The 17152-nt window shown below is 40.7% G+C and overlaps 2 protein-coding genes across 4 annotated transcripts in view; one reads left to right on the forward strand and one right to left on the reverse strand.

The window, feature by feature from the left end:
* calcoco2 (calcium binding and coiled-coil domain 2) overlaps positions 1-8358 on the forward strand; it is a 63062-nt gene extending 54704 nt beyond the window's left edge. Inside the window, exons 12-14 of one of the 3 annotated variants that reach the window (XM_084323903.1) lie at positions 4648-4837; positions 7081-7100; positions 7317-8358. In XM_084323903.1, coding sequence (XP_084180029.1) covers positions 4648-4837; positions 7081-7100; positions 7317-7478 — 372 coding nt within the window. In that variant the 3' untranslated portion in view covers positions 7479-8358. The remainder of the gene's footprint in view (positions 1-4647; positions 4838-7080; positions 7101-7316) is intronic. The other 2 variants (XM_084323902.1, XM_084323901.1) reach the window with 2 other exon arrangements.
* An 89-nt stretch (positions 8359-8447) lies between these two features.
* On the reverse strand, positions 8448-15670 carry snf8 (SNF8 subunit of ESCRT-II). The gene is made up of 8 exons (XM_084323910.1): positions 15399-15670; positions 15227-15277; positions 14446-14584; positions 14182-14286; positions 13712-13784; positions 10440-10581; positions 10031-10105; positions 8448-9860 (listed from the first exon to the last, which is right to left on the reverse strand). Exons 1-8 carry the CDS (start codon positions 15450-15452, stop codon positions 9723-9725), a joined length of 777 nt encoding a protein of 258 aa, XP_084180036.1. The 5' UTR covers positions 15453-15670; the 3' UTR covers positions 8448-9722.
* Between the last annotated feature and the right edge of the window lie 1482 nt (positions 15671-17152).

The following is a 17152-nucleotide window of genomic DNA, read 5'->3' on the forward strand; positions in this document are numbered from 1 at the left end:
CCATTAGATACCCTAGATGGGAGGGCAAAGGCATTCATACATTGGGGGATATTTTCAATGACTCTGGTATCCGGTCTTTTCAGGACCTATCCAACGGATTTGATCTCCCCGGAAACTCCTTTTTCTTTTATTTACAAATGAGGCCAGCTCTGAAGGCTCAGAGTCCCATGGGACGCTCCACTAGAGCGACACCGGTTTCACAAATTATTTTATGACAGAGAGACATCGAGAGGCTTCGTCTCTGACTTTTATCGGCACTTACTTACGTCCTCATATAAAGACCTACCCTTAGATACGATTTGGAGAAAGGATATCCCTGAGTTGGATATAGATTTTGATTGGGAGGCAGTCTGGGAAAATATTAGGCTAGCATCACGCAACCCAGATCACCAACAGATTCATCTAAATTTTGTTCATAGGACTTATTTGACCCCCAGGCGATTGAACCTAATGGGTCTCAGGCCTGACTCTCGATGTACCTTGTGTCCAGACGGTGCCATTGGAACATATATGCATATGTACTGGGAGTGCCCTCCTGTTGAGATATTCTGGGAAAATGTTACCACTCAGTTATCAGAGATTTTCTCTCTAACCATACCGGCCTTGCCTTCTGTTTTATTGTTAAATGATGTTTCTCAATTGCCGGCCTCTGTACATGTAAAGAGACTCATCTTGGCTGGCCTGACGGCTGCCAAAAAGCTGATTGCCTCACGCTGGATACAACCAGATAAGTTATGTCCGAAGGTATGGATTCTCACCTATCTTGATGTTATTTATTTGGAGATTTCCACTGCACGTGTCATAGGTGTTAATGAAGCCAATATCGCGGTCTGGTTGGCTGTGGTGGAAAAACTAAAAGAACGCATATGACTCTGGAAATTGAGTACTGAATAAGGTATTATATCGATGTCTCACGTTGGGGTCCTGGGGCGAGAGGGGGGGTGGGGGGAGAACGAGCGGATATTCATGTATGTTGGTGGTTATGGTGTTTTTTGTATTTTTGTTTTATTTATTATTTTTCATTCAATGTTGATCCTATGTATATTTTCTGACCCCCTTCTGATCTGGGTCTGGTGGTCGTGAGCTCGGACTGGGGGGGGCCGCGGTTTGGGGTCTCTGCGGGTCGAGGCACTATAGAGGCGTGGTGCTTTGGCTTGCGGGGGGCCGGGCTATGGGTCCTCCGGGGTTGTGGCTTGCGGTTGTCGGCCTGGAGTTGGAGGGGCTCGGTAAGCCCTTTTTTTTTTTTTATATATATAGTAAATATTTTATTTTATTATCCTTTTACTTTGTGACAATTTATTTTGACTGGTTGTGTATCCAATATATAATCTGTCTAATTTATTGTCTAAGCATTGTTGTGTTAGTTTATGTTCTTGGATGTCTGTTATGTATTATTGTCATTATTGTGTTGTGTTGTTTCTTGTTTGAAAAAATAAATAAAAAAGATTTGATCAAAAAAAAATAAAGCACTTTCCACGCGATAACACGGGTCCCTCTGGCAGAAAAGTACTCTAGCATCCACATACTGGCATCTAACATGAGTCACGTGACAACGTCTGAACGTCATCCCCTTGCGGGATTGATTGAAAATTGTATTAACAGCGCGCACGTTCGAATCCTCTATTAGTGTATCTAACATTTAGCACTTTAATAGCACCTTATTTTCGCCGGCGGGACATTTACTGAGGACCAGCACAGCACACCACTGTGGATATTATGATTTAACAAATCTATAGTGTCCAGGAGGAGCGAGGAGGACCACATTATTGCAGGTAAGCAGGCAGCCTAGCAGTTTCTAGCTTGGATGCTAAACTACTAACGTTATCAGGCTAGCTTGGATGCTAACTAAGTAACGTAAGCTGGTCATGGTTCATGGTGACTAACGTGAGCTGTTTGTGTTATAACGAGACAGCAAATTAATGAATGAATGAAAACTTTATTTAACAGATTGCAGAATGGGTACAATACAGTATGGCTCAATACACACAATTGTTAAGGGGATGCAGACCAGAGAGACTTTCATCTTGTTTACATCAGGGTCCCCCATTTTCAATTCATATTGACATTTATGACATACACAACATACATGACATTTATGGCATAGGGACATATAGGTATTTAGTACTGATACATTTGTGACATATGCGGTATCCAAATATACAGTACTGTTACTCATAGATCCTGACAGAGTATACATATGATGGGGAGGAGACTGTACATTAGGAGGGGGTGGGTGGGTGGGAGAGAAATATACATCCGGTGGTGAGGAGACTGTACATTTGGGGCCAGGGGCTCGAATACGCAGTCACTTATTCCTCCATAGTAGCCAGGTTAATTTGGACATATGTACCTGTGATGTTTGTTTGGTTTATTTCATTCTTTTTGAGGTGTGCTGTCCTATAAATGCCAAGTAATAGTTGTTTCATGGACCAAGACCACAACAGTCTCCTCTCGCGTCAAATGTTTTATCTGCTGACAAAGCACAATACCTGTTGGTTTTTAGTTCACTCATTGTTCAGGGAAACACATTGTTAATGACATTGACGGATTGTGAATTTTGTGATTGACTCAAATTATATTTATTTGGAAAAATAAATAGTCACTTTATTTGAAGGGTCAAAACTGTTCTCTTGGCTTTGTTTTGTTCATAGTAGTAACGCCGCCGAGCCATACTGTACATGTTGACTGCTTGGTTTGACTGGCAGTGGCCGCCGAGCCATACTGTACATGTTGACTGCTTGGTTTGACTGGCCGCAGAGCCATACTGTACATGGTGACTGCTTGGTTTGACTGGCCGCCGAGCCATACTGTACATGGTGACTGCTTGGCTTAAATATTAAAAGAAAGAATGATTTTATTTCAGTTTTCATTTTATAACTTTTTTTTTTGGCATCCCCTGTTATTTTACCCATGCGACGCCACTGCCAACGGCATACGTTGTGGACTAACGTTACACACACGGTCGGATCGTATTGAAGACATGCTTGGATCAACTCAAGATTGATATCATTATAGCCCTTACCTTGACTAGGATGTACCCCAAAAAGAACATTCCAATTATCTGATCGCCATTCCAAGTATTGATGTCCATCGTGTCGCCAACATAATCCACCACACATCATGCATCGGGAGTATTTGATTCTTCTCAATCCGACCGTTATAAACGCTGAGCTTGAGCAACAACAAAAAAACGACCGGACCCATTAGATCAGTGCTTCTCCCCTTTGGCGGACCAAAATATTTTGGGCCCCCCCCTCGCCCCAACAAAATAGTCATGAAATGGGCCATGTTTAAATTTATTGAAATAACACCAATATCGTGACCTTTCAAATTGACAACACCTTCCCTCGCGAGAGCCACCTTGCCTCGCTGTGAAACAGCACTGCAGAATGTCCAGCTCCGATCTCCTCACACAGCGCAGAGAACAGGCGCGCTTTCAGGGGTCGGGTTTTGATGAAATTTACCACGTTTATAACTTCTGTCAACCTCATTCAGCTCAGGGCTAAGCTGTCTTGACGCTGGCACCTCTCTGTGAATTTACAGTGCGTCCATTGCGCGTTTGGCGAGACCCCCTTGATGAGTGCCTGTAGCCCCCTCCTTTTCCCTGCCATGGCCTGCGCACCGTCAGAGCAAAAGCCCACACAGTTCTCCCATTTCAGTCCATGTTCTGTCAGGTAACTGTCAATAATTTTGAAGAGCTCATCAGCTGTCGCTCTGTTTTTGACATATTTGCAAAACAGCAGATCTTCACTCAGTGACTGGGAATTTACAAAGCAAACATATGAAATAAGCAAACAGTCTTTATTGCTGTCAGTCTTTGACAAGGCAACACGCATGTCATCCTCAAGGCTCAACTTGGCCCTATATTTTGTTTTCAGAGCTGTCATGGATGAAAAGCCAGCTTCACACAGATATGTGGTGCTGAATGGTATCAACACCTTGCTGCATCATGAGATACTTGGTACTCAGCACCACACTCTGAAACTAGCTCTCCATGTGGTATCAGATGAGATTTCAATGAGTTCTTCCAAGAGTTTGGATGGAGATGTGTCGGGAAGCTTTGTCTCAATGTTGTCTGTAAAGTTTTTTTTATCCAGAGTAACTTGGTGATCCTTTTCTGTGTTTTATTAAATAATGATTCAGATTTTGAGAAATGGTCAAACTTATCCAAATATGGCAACAGATAGCACTTTAGTGATAATTTTCTGTAATCCAAAAAAAATAATTTTTTTTTTTTTTAATCTCAAGGCCCCCCCCTGTCATGCCTCTGCGCCCCTCCTGGGGGGCGTGCCCCACACTTTGAGAAACACTGCATTAGATCGACCCACAGACCAAGATACAATGTTTCAAAGGGTGCTCGATACCGTCGCCTGGGAGGATCTGGCCGGTACTGCACCCTCGGCGTCGCAGTATGCCGTCTACTGGCAACATACGGGTCCCTGACATTGAATAGGATATTAAAAACAATCTAATAACGTGTCCGCCAAACACAACACAAAAATAAAAAATTGATTAAAAGAAAGTGATAGGAGGGTCAAGAAAAGTGGGGCGGCGCTTGGGATTGGTCAATTCAGTTCAGGGTTTACTTATTCCAAGGGTCACTTATTTTTTGTTTTGTTTCTTGGCACTTCTGTTCTTCTCTGTCAGAATCTTAGGAGAGATATCGAGCGCCTTCACGAAGAGTTTGCAGACTTTCAGGCAGCCCCTCCCGTGCCCATGAGGCCCTCTAGAACCTGTGGGTCACCAGCTGACCGCCACTCCACCACTCAGGAGCAACAGCAAGACACACCTCCAGGGACTCCAGAGTATGAGAATCTGAATGAATATACCACCATAGGTACACCTCTCTCCTCAGATATATGTGACACTTAACAGACCCAGGGCCAGGCAATATGGAAGGGTTAAATATCACAGTAGATTAGATTAAAATGTATTGTCATACAGCACAACGAAAAGAAGTTTGGCATCCAACCAGAGTGCAAATGTAACTGATATAATATCTACAGATATGTAAAAAGGATTATATGCAGGTATGTACAGAAAGATGTGGATATACTGTATATATATGGTATATACAACATTACTGTATATTATATGGGTTATTATGCAGGTTTATTCAGACTGATATGGATATATATATATTTATGCTGTAAATATACATATATAAATGTATATATACGGTACTGTATATACAGCACTATTTTACATGCTATCATACAGAGTTATATGGGTAGTATAGTATGAGGTAGGTAGTTATGATTATTATGATTACTATGATTTGATTACAGTGTAGGGCAGGACAGTGAAAGCAGGTAGGTATAAATTGAGTATAGGCAACAGTTTGAACAGTATGGATAACCGAGCCTAGGGTATATTGGCAATGGAGTGAGAGTTCAGAGTTTATATATAATAATAATAATAATAATAATAATAATAATAATGGCGGCTAGGTGGTGTAGTGGTCTAAGGCACTCGCCACCAGTGTGGAGACGCTAGGATTCGCGTGTTCGAATCCAGCTCTCCACATTGTTTTTCAGTTTGGCTGGTCGTCCGCAGTAATACACATTGGCCGTATTACGGGGAGGGAAAAACTGAAGGGTGGGGATCGAACGTTGTGAACAAGCGACTCCTACAAGTCGGTTGGTGCGCCTGCGCAGTAGAATCAGGAAGTGTCGGGGGCAGCGTGAGCCTCCCACGCGTTACTCCTCGACACTGATAGATCGAGCTGCGCAGGTGAAAAGATGCGACTGCTGTTACCTCAAGTACCGGAGGGGACTTGTGCTATGTATGACTTAGTCCTCACTGCAGCCGGCTTGTGGGAGGCAAGAAACAGCGTTCGTGACAGGGGAGGGTTGAATTGGATGATACGAAATTGGGATGGGAGAAAATATAGAAAATGGGAGAAAAAGTGGATCAAAAAAAAAAAAAATAATAATAATAATAATAATAATAATAATAATTATTATTATTATTATTATATATAATGGAGGTAATAATAATACTAATATAATAAAACTCCAATAATTGAGTACCTCAGGTGCACAACAACCATTTGACATTTTCAGAGGAACAATGATTTCAAACTTTATTATCTAAATAAGTTGGAGTGTTGTGTTCATTCATAGTTAGACAGCAGAGGCTGAGTACTTTCCGGTGATCACATTCACACAAATTACAACTGCAAATACATGGGCTGTCTAAAGAAATATCAAAATGGGACTTATGGTTCTTCAGTGCAAGGACATTTATAAGAAATGTGTTTCTATATATATCACTATCTGGTTACTTATGCAAAATTACATGTTTAATCATCCGTATATGTATGTACATATGTATATCATATACGTGTATGTATGTATGTATGCATATGTAGGTATATAGTTGTATATATGTATAAAAAATGGCTAGAGGAACTATACAGGGTAACCTACAGTTTTGGCAAATATTAATACGGTATTATAAGTTTTATTGTTAACTTAAGTTATTTTTTTTCAATATAAGTCTAGTAATGTATGAATTAGTAAATATAATATAGTATGTTCTGATGAGTAAAAAGGGGTGGGATTAAATAAGTGTATGCTTCTTCCCACTCCTTTTCAAATATGTAAATGACAACAAAAGATTAGTTTTACTTTTTGGTTTGTTCTTTGTTATTTCTTATTTTGTATATACATTTATTATTTGAACAGCTTAAGGCTATATCTGTACTTGATATTTGTTTGTTGTGTTGCATATTTGAAATAAACTTCAATCAATCAATCCGATTGATGTTCATTGAATTGAGCTGCATGGTAACATAACCGTGTGATCAATCAAACCAAAAACTAAACGTTTTTAAACAATCTGATGAAGATTTAAATGCACGGCTGAATTCAAGAGGTGTTTGCCATGGCGTGCATATCCAAAATGTGAAAAAGGCAGCTGCAAGAATAGATTAATTACAAAACCCAGACGTTTCACCAAGGTATTACCCAATATTGTATTACCCAGCCCTAAATATAAGCCATCACACTACAATACTGTATCATACTGAATAATAAACATTTAGTTAACCCCTAACTTCTGTGACTTCTCTTGCAGAAAACGTTCCAGACCCAGAGGTAGGTAAAGTCACTCCTTTGACAGAAACTAGTCTCAAGTAAGGCCAATGAAAGTCTTACTTAGGAGATGTGGTTTATAAAGGTACTGCAATAATAAAAATGCTAAGTCATTCAAGAACCAAAATAGGGAGAGTGTAAACCCTAGCTACAATTTCTAATCCGGTCCATATTCCGTTACCCCTCATGACCTGCTGTCTCTATTGCCGTCCCCTGCAGATCTTTATGTGTCGGCACTGCCAGGAGGCATTCCCTGGAATCACCCAGGATGAGTTGATCCAGCATGAACAGTGTCACAAAGTGTGCCCGTTCTGTACCCTCATCTGTGATGCCGTGGAACAGGCGGTGTTTGAGGATCACGTCTACAGCCATGAGATATGAAAAAATAATCAGACCTGGTGGTAGAATGTTGCTGTTGTTTATCTTCAAAAGTGGGAACTTTTCTGGAATTGGGAAATATTACATAATTTTCAGATTGTCGCACATAATATTTTTTGAAGGTATATAGTTCAATTAATTTTGTCCCAGGTGGGAACAGGGTGGAAAGGAACCCAACCTGAGCATAACATAAGAGCAATGGCCACAGTGTGAATAGGTATATGGTCAATGAAACCGGTTCACAACCAAGAGAACCATGTGAACTTTAGATGAGAGTAAGAAATGTGAAAATCACCAAAATATGAGATTCAAGGTATTCGCTTGACAGCAGCAATGTTCATTTCTAAGGATGTTGAAGTGTCTCAAAGTAAGTGCCTGTCAAATGGAGCACACTTGGATCAACAGTGCAGTGCTATAATTTGGAACCATTTTCAAATGTTGTTTTGCAGCAAGTCTCAAAATTATGAAATATCTCTCAGCCTATAAAAGCAAGAGAAACTCCAATACTGTACTCTTATCATAATAATATATTATAAAGAAAAATAAGAGAAAATATTGTGAACTCTTCATATTATGTATTAACCATATCCAATCTACATACTTCTGCAGTTAAAATGATTGAACTTGTCAAATCTGTATTTAAAAAGATTGAACTTGCATTTAAAACACACTGAAATGCAGTGAATCTACTGTAATTTCTTGTTGTGAATTAAATAATGCTTTTAATCTTTAAAAATGCTTTTAATGGAAACCTTGTCTAAGGAGACCATCACAAGTTAACTCAGTGCTGGATTTCCTGCTCAAGTGCCTCTAGGCTGATATAACATGAATGAATGAAAATGACCTTGTACAGTATAAGCTTTCCCACACCTGCCAATAACAAAACAATAAAGAAACTTCAACTTGAATAGTGCAATTCTTAATTTTCTTTTTTATTACCCTGTACACTGAAAAATGCAGGGCCAGCTCATTAACACTTTGAGTGCCAGCGATGCTTTGTCGTTAGTTCATGACAACCGTTGAATGCCAGCAACGCTATATAGCGTTTGTTTCTTTTTTTTTATTAGCGATTTGAATTCATATTTCATCAATCGAGCCTCACGCTAGTGCAGCCACGTCTCTGAGCACCATTGGGAAAATACCGCCCCCTATCGTCTCTCCCTGTGTAACTGCACCCCATTGGATTAGACTGATGGGGGCGGGGGGGGGAGTCCAGTTTCCTCATTTTACTTTTCCGGCAAGCCATCTGAAGTGATTGCCGAGCCGGAAAACAGCGTGGAATACATATTTACAGTACCCAGCTCTGAATCAATAAACACGATCGATATTTGGAATGGCGATCAGGGATTGGAATAATCTTTTTGGAGAACATCTGATCTGAGTTAAGGAATCTATTTGACCAGTCTTAGGGTAATCGGATCTGTTTTCAGAGATCAGCGTTTGCCCTGTGTGTGTGTGCTGATCAGAAAATGAGAGAATAGATTTTTCAGCTCGCTTCTCTAGCGTGCATAAATACACATACTATCGATAATCTAGCGTTTATTTGAAAACGATTCATAAATAGGCCGAAAAATGATAACGTTTTGTGTATTCCAGAATATTCCAGTAAATGCCGTTTATCACGGAATCTTTATATTTTCCTGAAACTTTCAAGAAAACGAGGGCTTTTCAAAATGCTATAAAACGGAAATGAACCGATTTAAAAAAAAAAAAAAAAAAAAAAACTCCGTTTTGACAATGTTGACTGCAAACAAGTCATTGATAAGCGACGGGCAGATTAGACACATAGCCATAATTTAAGACATAGATTATGCGTTCACAACGCTATAATTGAAGTGGGTGCTGGCATTCAACCATGTTTTACCATGTTAACCAGTGGCATCCAAAGTGTTAATTGATTACTTTACAATCGTTTTTACTGTGTAAAAGAAAATAACTGCCATTGACAACATAGTATTTAATGGATATGATCTGTACTGCAGTGAAGGGTGAGCAAAACCACACGTCCTGCTTTCAGTCACCCCTTTAAAGATGAGTCATGTGCACTTTGCAACCCAAGAAGTCCGCTTGGCAGAGATTCCTCCTTTGACGCCTGTAAAATCTCTCAGGCGGAGAATTGACTGCCTGGTGGTAACCCCTGGTGAGAGCAGCCAAGAGTCCCATCAAGTGACCCATCTCCCCTTACAAGAACATTTTTGTTTACAAACAAGCCTCCCCAAGTCCCCCAAGTCCTAAGTCATCCGTTTTTTAAGGGGTCATCTGATTGGCCTCCTCGGGTGTGACATCACGGGAAGTCAGTTCTGAGAAGAGAGCTGGCAGCCAGTACTGTGGTTCCCCTGGGGCTTGAGAATCCAGCCAAGCCAGGCCCTCCTTCAGCAAGTGATCCTAAAGCGAAGAGAGTGGAGTAATGGACACTGAAGTCATGAGTCTCCCTCTTAACTTTGATCTGAAATTGACCTGTGTCAAGCTCCGCCCTCTTTTCTTGATCTTCCAATCGCAACAGTTGGAGGATCGAGAAGAGGGCAGTGTGTGCGATACGTCCATTAGAAACTTACTAGCACGTGGCAAGCCCGTTCTTTCTCCCATTTCAGATTATCCTTAATCTCGCTCACTGTGACATAGCCCTTCTTCTGCAAATAGAGAGGGAAAACAAACGCTACATTACAGTAGGTCTGCATTGTGAGCAGTGACAATTTGATTTATTCAAACAAAAAATAATGGATTCAATGCAGCTAATGAAGTTGTAATTGACCTCTCAAACCCCGCCCCCCTCTTTTATTTTTCTCCGCTCACAACTGTCGCTTCCCTCAGACAAAGTTGTGTGATGTCACGCAACTTTTTTGTCCGAGGGAAGCGACAGTTGTGATTGGAGGATCAAGAAAAGAGGGTGGGGTTCGAGATAGGCCACAGAGAAAAGACTTCCAGGCACTGCTGACCTCCCGTTGAAAAAAATAATAATCCTACCTCGGCCAGCTGTAGAACCACAGTGTGGTCCATGTTGAGTTCTGCTGGTACTGACTGCACCAGATAAGACCCGCCGACAGGGATCATCCCAAAGCCGTTCCCCATTGCTTTCAGCTTCTTTATGGCTCTCACCAAGTCATCTCTGGAAAGCAGATGTTTACATTATGTGTAGCCGTCAAAGGGTATCCCTGCCTGAAGCCTCATAAGCCTAATATCTCCCTCTGCCAGAGGAGCATTTGGCTTCCTGCGAGGGAGACTTGGGTTTGAATCCAAGTTAGGTTACAGTGGTGCTCTGTAGGCGACGGTATGCTCATTGCAGAAACAATGAGCATGCAGAAAAAATACCATAGTCCCATCCAAACTCGTAGCCAAGCTCAGGGACCTGGGCTTGAACTACAACCTCTGCCAGTGGGTCTTGGACTTCCTGACGGGAAGACCCCAGGCAGGGCTCTACAGTGCGACCATATTGCTCGCATATGCCCCTAAAAATATGTGTGTGCGAACCTGAAAAATCAATTACTCGCACGGCGTGCGACTGCAGATTACAGCCTCATTCGTTCTTTTTTTTCTCCGCTGCGAGAATCGTTACAAAACTACAAGTCCCACAGTTCACAGCCGCATAAACGTTCCAATCACAGTAGAGTTTCCTGTGGTCAATGTCGAAGCCCATTCATTTTTATTTCGCGCGAAAGATACCGGAGAATGAGAAGTCAGGCGAGGCAGCTCATGTTACAGAGGTGATAGTTAACGTTAACGTTAACCAAGATACTGACACTAGCCAGCATGCTAGCGAAGTTGGCCAAGCTAGCGAGGCTACACCCACTGTAGCACCCAATGTAGCCACTGTAGCTAGCGAAGCTACACCCACTGGAGCCGGAGGGAAGACATACAAATTTAACGTGAATTGGCTAAACATTTTCCCATGGCTAGAGTTCGAAAACAGTCATGTTTTGTAAATATTGCAAAGTAGGATCGATGCATTGCGATGCATTGTTACACCCCTACAACTGGCCCACTGTGTATGCGTGTACAGGCTACAGCTAACTTGGCTAGCGTTATCAACCGCAGAGGTGGGCAATAGGGTCCAGCTGCAGCGCCGGACGGCCAGAGTGCAAGCAATGTGGCAATAGGGTCTAGCTGCAGCACCGGACGGCCAGAGTGCAAGCGGTGTGACGTCGTAATTGGCAGAATCGACTGTCAATCAATGGTCTACCTGACACGCAAACTCAAACAATGTTTCTGTACTAGAGGTGTACAGTATTTCAATAGGCAACCCTGAAAGGATTATTTTTCTAGAAGAGCAACACTAGCTCCCCCCTCTACTGATGGCCCTGGTTGTAAAGCCAGTGTCTCCTTTTTGTTCAATGTCACTGCCTTTCTTATTAGGCCTAGTTGTTGGCTACAACTTTGCCACAGTAGGCATTAATCACTTAATTAATAGTTCAAATGTCTGTGTCCCATTCCCGTTTGCACATGCAGATGATACACACACACGCACAGTGGGCCAGTGACTTTGGTGGTATGTGCTATTGCACAGTGTGTCCCGTTCCCATTTGCACATGCACGCACAGTACAAAATATACATTTATTAAAAAAAAAAAAAAAAAAAAACTTACTTGAAATATTTTCACTGTGCTCCTAAATATTTTTGGGTGCTCCTAAATTTCTTTGTGCTCCTAAATTTTTTCATTTAGGAGCACCTGTGCCCCTAGTGAAAAAGGTTAGCGTAGAGCCCTGCCAGGTAGTGAAAGCAGGCAACTGCACCTCATCCATCACCCTCAACACAGGGGCCCCCCAGGGCTGTGTTCTGAGTCCCCTCCTCTACTCGCTGTACACACATGACTGTGTGGCACAGTGGAACAACACGATCATCAAGTTTGCTGACGACACAGTAGTGGACGAGAGGGCCTACCTGGAAGAGGTAGAGGATCTGGCGCGGTGGTGTCAGGAGAACTGCCTTTCCCTGAACGTCAGCAAAACAAAAGAGATGATTGTGGACTTTAGGAGGACGGGGGCAAGGGACTACAGCCCCCTCAGCATCGACGGGGCACCGGTCGAGAGAGTGAACAGCTTAAGTACCTCGGAGTCCACATATCCGAGGACTTGACATGGACCACACACATTGACAGTGTAGTGAAAAAAGCACGGCAACGCCTCTACTTCCTTAGGCGCCTAAGGAAGTTCAAACAAGTGAGCCAGAAGATACTCAAGAACTTCTACTCATGCACAATAGAGAGCATCCTGACTGGTAACATCACCTAGCACAGTCTCTGGAGCGTAACAGTAAGAAGCATTTTGTATAAAAGTATTCTGTACTTCTGTATGACCACTATTAAAGAAACTTGAACCTCCTGGTTTGGGAATAGCACCGCACAAGACCGTAGCAGACTACAGAGAGTGGCACGTTCAGCCGAACGCACAATTGGAGGTGGACTTCCCACTCTCCAGGACATTTACAACAAGCGTTGCAGGAGCAAGGCTAAGAGAATAATCAAAGACTCTAGCCACCCAAACAACTGCCTCTTTGAACTGCTGCGGTCAGGCAAGCGATACCGGAGTCTCATTGCCAGTACAGAGGGAGTCAGAAGGAGCTTCTATCCCCGGGCCATCAGGATGCTCAACGACAATGACACTATTTAACAACCCATCATCTACTCACAGCACACACATCCACATGCACACACTTTAAGTAAACACTCACCGTAACACCCACTCTACTCACTTTAAACACTTTATATTTATTAGCAAAGAGATTTGCACTACAATTCATACCTCATTGCACCTTACCCTAAGTTGTACCTGATCCCATTGCTGCATTGTACCTCACTCACTGTTACTATTTTTTTTACTCTGTATTGTATAATATGTATTATGTATATTGATTGACTGAACACTTTTTGTTTACGTACTCTTGACTTTCTATTTTATACTTTTTATCTAGCACTCTCAGGAGCTCATACAGAAAAAAAGCATTTAATGGAAAAGTATTCTGTATTTTACTATGACAACTATTAAAGAAACTTGAACAAACTTAGCGGGTTACAAAAATGTTGAACAAATTTTGAGGCAGACTGGTAGATGTTTGGTTTCTCATGCGGACGACACAGGTTCTAACCCAGGTGTTACATAAACGTACCTTGTAATACAGTATGTATTAACACTGTAATGATGACACATTGTTCTGTACGATACAAGAACAATATATTTAATACCTGATCGACCACCAATAAATGGCCACAATCCTACAAGGAACCTTCATCAATGACACTCACTGGCTTACATCCTGAGCATATTTCCCCCTTCCCTTCAACACTCTGTGATGGAGTTCATCCAGTGTAATCAGCCCTGAATGGAGACACAGATCAAAATATTTCATTAATTAACTGACCACCTGGACATATAATTTAGTCATGACTGGGAGTAACAATATATACAATATTCTACATACAATACTAGGTTAAAGATATAGTTTGTCATGACTTAAATTAAAAGTTGCCTATGATGAAGCTAGGCCACTTGTTAGTTTTGATGCGATAAAAGGATGAGGAAGACAATGTCTTGCCAATTTGGCATTCAACTAATATTGATTTGCGATGGATTTGTTAATGTCATAATGTGACTAACAAATAATTTATTTGTATTTTTCCAGTATTCATATAGTGACTTTTTCATATCACAACATATTGTGTGATGACATGCTATAAGTGTGTAACAATGATTGAAATCATAAGTATAACCCAACCTCCATTTCTGTGTTTGAGCGCAAGACACACTTCAATAATCTGTACGCCCAGCTCATAATAGAAGTCCCCCACACCGAGCATCTCAGACCAAAATCCTTTACCAGCTGCAAAAGAAAAGACAACAACATTCAGTGTCTGAAACGCATACAAAGTGCCCAAGACATGCTCCATATCGGCAAAGAAAGGGAGGCAGTATTTTGTGAGCTATGCAAACTTTTTAGCAAGCCATTTGTATTCATAGATATTCGCCTAATAATTCTCACAGGCAAGTGGATCAACGCCAATGGTGGCGCACATCTCCTGAAACTGGACCCGGAACTGGGAACTCTTGCGGATCTCTTGTTTGTGCTTGCTGGCAAATTCCTCCAGGTTAGACTTGAAGGTATCCAGTTGTTTTGACATCTGAGAGAAATACAAGTATATTTGACCATATATTTAAACAAGGCAGCTTTTACACAGATTGGACAGATTTACACAGTCAAATTATATAGACTCACACTCACTCGTATGTATATATTTTCTGACAGTACTGTATATCTGTATGTATGTCATAAATGGCATGATATGTCTATGTTTGTGTATGTCATAAATGTCATTATTCTCGAAGACACTCTGACGTCACGAGACCGCCGCCATCTTGGTATTGGGGAAACAAACGGATTTCTACGATCAAATGTATGCGTTGAGCTCTGTTTTTATTACATATTTTATCACATTTTTGTTCATTTCATAACCTTTTCATATAATTTGTTTTGAAAATATTGAGGCCAACATGGCATTTCACTATTTCGAAAGCCTTTCTGGTGATTCTAAGTGCATGTTTCCCCAAGCCATATAGACATGTAACAGAAAGTTAAAAAGACAGGAAGTTGACTTCGAGAATGAATTGAAAATGGGGGACTCTGATGTAAACAAGACGAAAGTCTTTCTCTGGTGTATTGAGCCGTACTGTATTGTACCCATTCTACAAATGTAATAAAGTGTTCAATCAATCAACACATTACTACTGTAAACAAACATTCATACAGACACACTTGGACTCACCTGCACAATTTGATCTTCAGCAAGAACATTACCTCTTTCCTTATACCTGGCCTGAATGACAAAAAAAGGGAAAATGCCATGGATGTCAGATGATGATGCCTTTAGTTTGTTTGACCAAAGAAAATAAAAATAAAATGAAATACATAACGTTAGGTGTATAACATAACGTTACCTCTGCCAGCTTCTTTTTGGCAATAGCTCCCGCACCTACTCCTCTCCGATGCATTTCGCAGCTGTCTCGTCCAAGTGTGAACGGAATGTATTTGGATTCGCAAAATAATACGCTGGTATGGTGATATTCCTTGCTAATTTTATAGCTATGCTAAATAATTATCTAAATTTGACGCACATGTCTTTCGAATATAATATACCATGCAAACATTTCTGAAATATACAAATTCTGAATAATAAAGGTTAATTTCCCAACAGTTACTGATTTCTTGTGTGAAGGAGTCAGGAAGTAAAGTACTTCTTTGCTGGTACAACAACCAGACTGAGACAGCTGAGTATGATTACTGCCATCTACTGTCCAGAAAATGAAATATAAGCCTACATTATTAGTATAATAAGATCAAAATGTTTATAAGCCCAATAAAAAAGTATACATCAAAGTTCATTATATGTTAAATAGCCACCCACCTGATTTGTTTCAAACTGTAATTTCAATCCATCTAAAAAGCACTATCAATTTGAATAGTTATGATACTTTTTTACAGACATGTTTTTTTTTGTTTGTTACTGGAGGCAGGAAGTGTGGGTGTGAAAATGACTGCACATAATCTCACACACATCCAAATATTCTAAACAGTTTTACACATTCATTTAGTTTATCAGTTATTGGGAGTAAATTAGTTTGAATATGGCCACCAGTGATGTCATCAGGGACATTGAATAAATCCCTGATGTGTTCATTACAGCACCATGAAATAATGTAGATGAAAAACATACCTTGTCTTATAGGAACACTTTATCATTTCATTGAGCTGTAAACACACCTCAAGGATTCAATATCCCCGATGACATCACTGGTAGCCATAGTCAAACTAATTTACTCACAATAACTGTCAAACTAAATTAATGTGTAAAACTGTTTTTGGATGTGTGTAAGATTATGTGCAAAATAAATCTACATTGTTTTTTGACGAAGTGCCCCTTTCACACCCCATTGCCTTCCATAGTAATGCTAAACTTCTGCCTCCATGAACTCAAAAACCTAATTTCAGGAATTATTTCAGTTTGGATGGACTGAAATGTAACAATCCAGAGTATAAACTTTTCAGAGTGCCTATTTTGAGGTTCATTTGTGGGGTTGACGTAATAGGCGCTTTTCACAGCGGCCATTTTGACACATCGTTGTAGGGTAAACCGGTGTATTTAATAACATTATTATATGGTTCCATTCTATTTAGGTGAAACGAGCCATTCTAGTGAGAGAGCATGCACAATACCAGGGCCCTGGCACATAGGAATGGAACGGGATCATAATTCACGTTATTAATTTACCCTGCAATGCCATGTCAAACTCGCTGTTGCGAAACTGGCCCATCATTGGAAAGCAGCAGGCCTCCCATTCATACTCAACAAATATGGTGCTTTCTTTCATGCTACCTCTGAGTATAAGTGTATCCATGTCAATATTTCTCTGTATGTACAATGCTGTGTGTTACAAAGTGAAAGACGTTTTTTCCCTTCTCAAATCTTTATTTTCACTCTGTAATGATTAATGACATAAAGATGAGCTCAATCAAATGGTTGCAAAGGCAAGCATCAAGACATCTGGTTCTTTGATGATTCTTCAAAACATCACTGGGTCCTGTTGCAATGACAATATAGGCTATGCATGAGAAGAAATAGGATACACTTATATGACAATAGATATACCAGAAAGTAATTTTTCTGATTCTGACCATTAAACGGTTAGCTAAA

Source organism: Notolepis coatsorum, assembly GCF_963971535.1.
Source record: "Notolepis coatsorum genome assembly, chromosome: 10".
Lineage (NCBI taxonomy): Eukaryota > Metazoa > Chordata > Actinopteri > Aulopiformes > Paralepididae > Notolepis > Notolepis coatsorum.

Bases quoted from the DNA above. Each gene is read 5' to 3' on its own strand.
- snf8 (XM_084323910.1), bottom strand. From the start codon at position 15,452: ATGCATCGGAGAGGAGTAGGTGCGGGAGCTATTGCCAAAAAGAAGCTG. The intron at 14,287-14,445 runs GTGAGAATTATT...TTTCTTTTGCAG, and splicing joins TGGCGTTGATCCACTTGCCT to CTGGTAAAGGATTTTGGTCT. The intron at 10,106-10,439 runs GTAGGATTATTA...CTCTATTTGCAG, and splicing joins TGGTTCTACAGCTGGCCGAG to AAGAAGGGCTATGTCACAGT.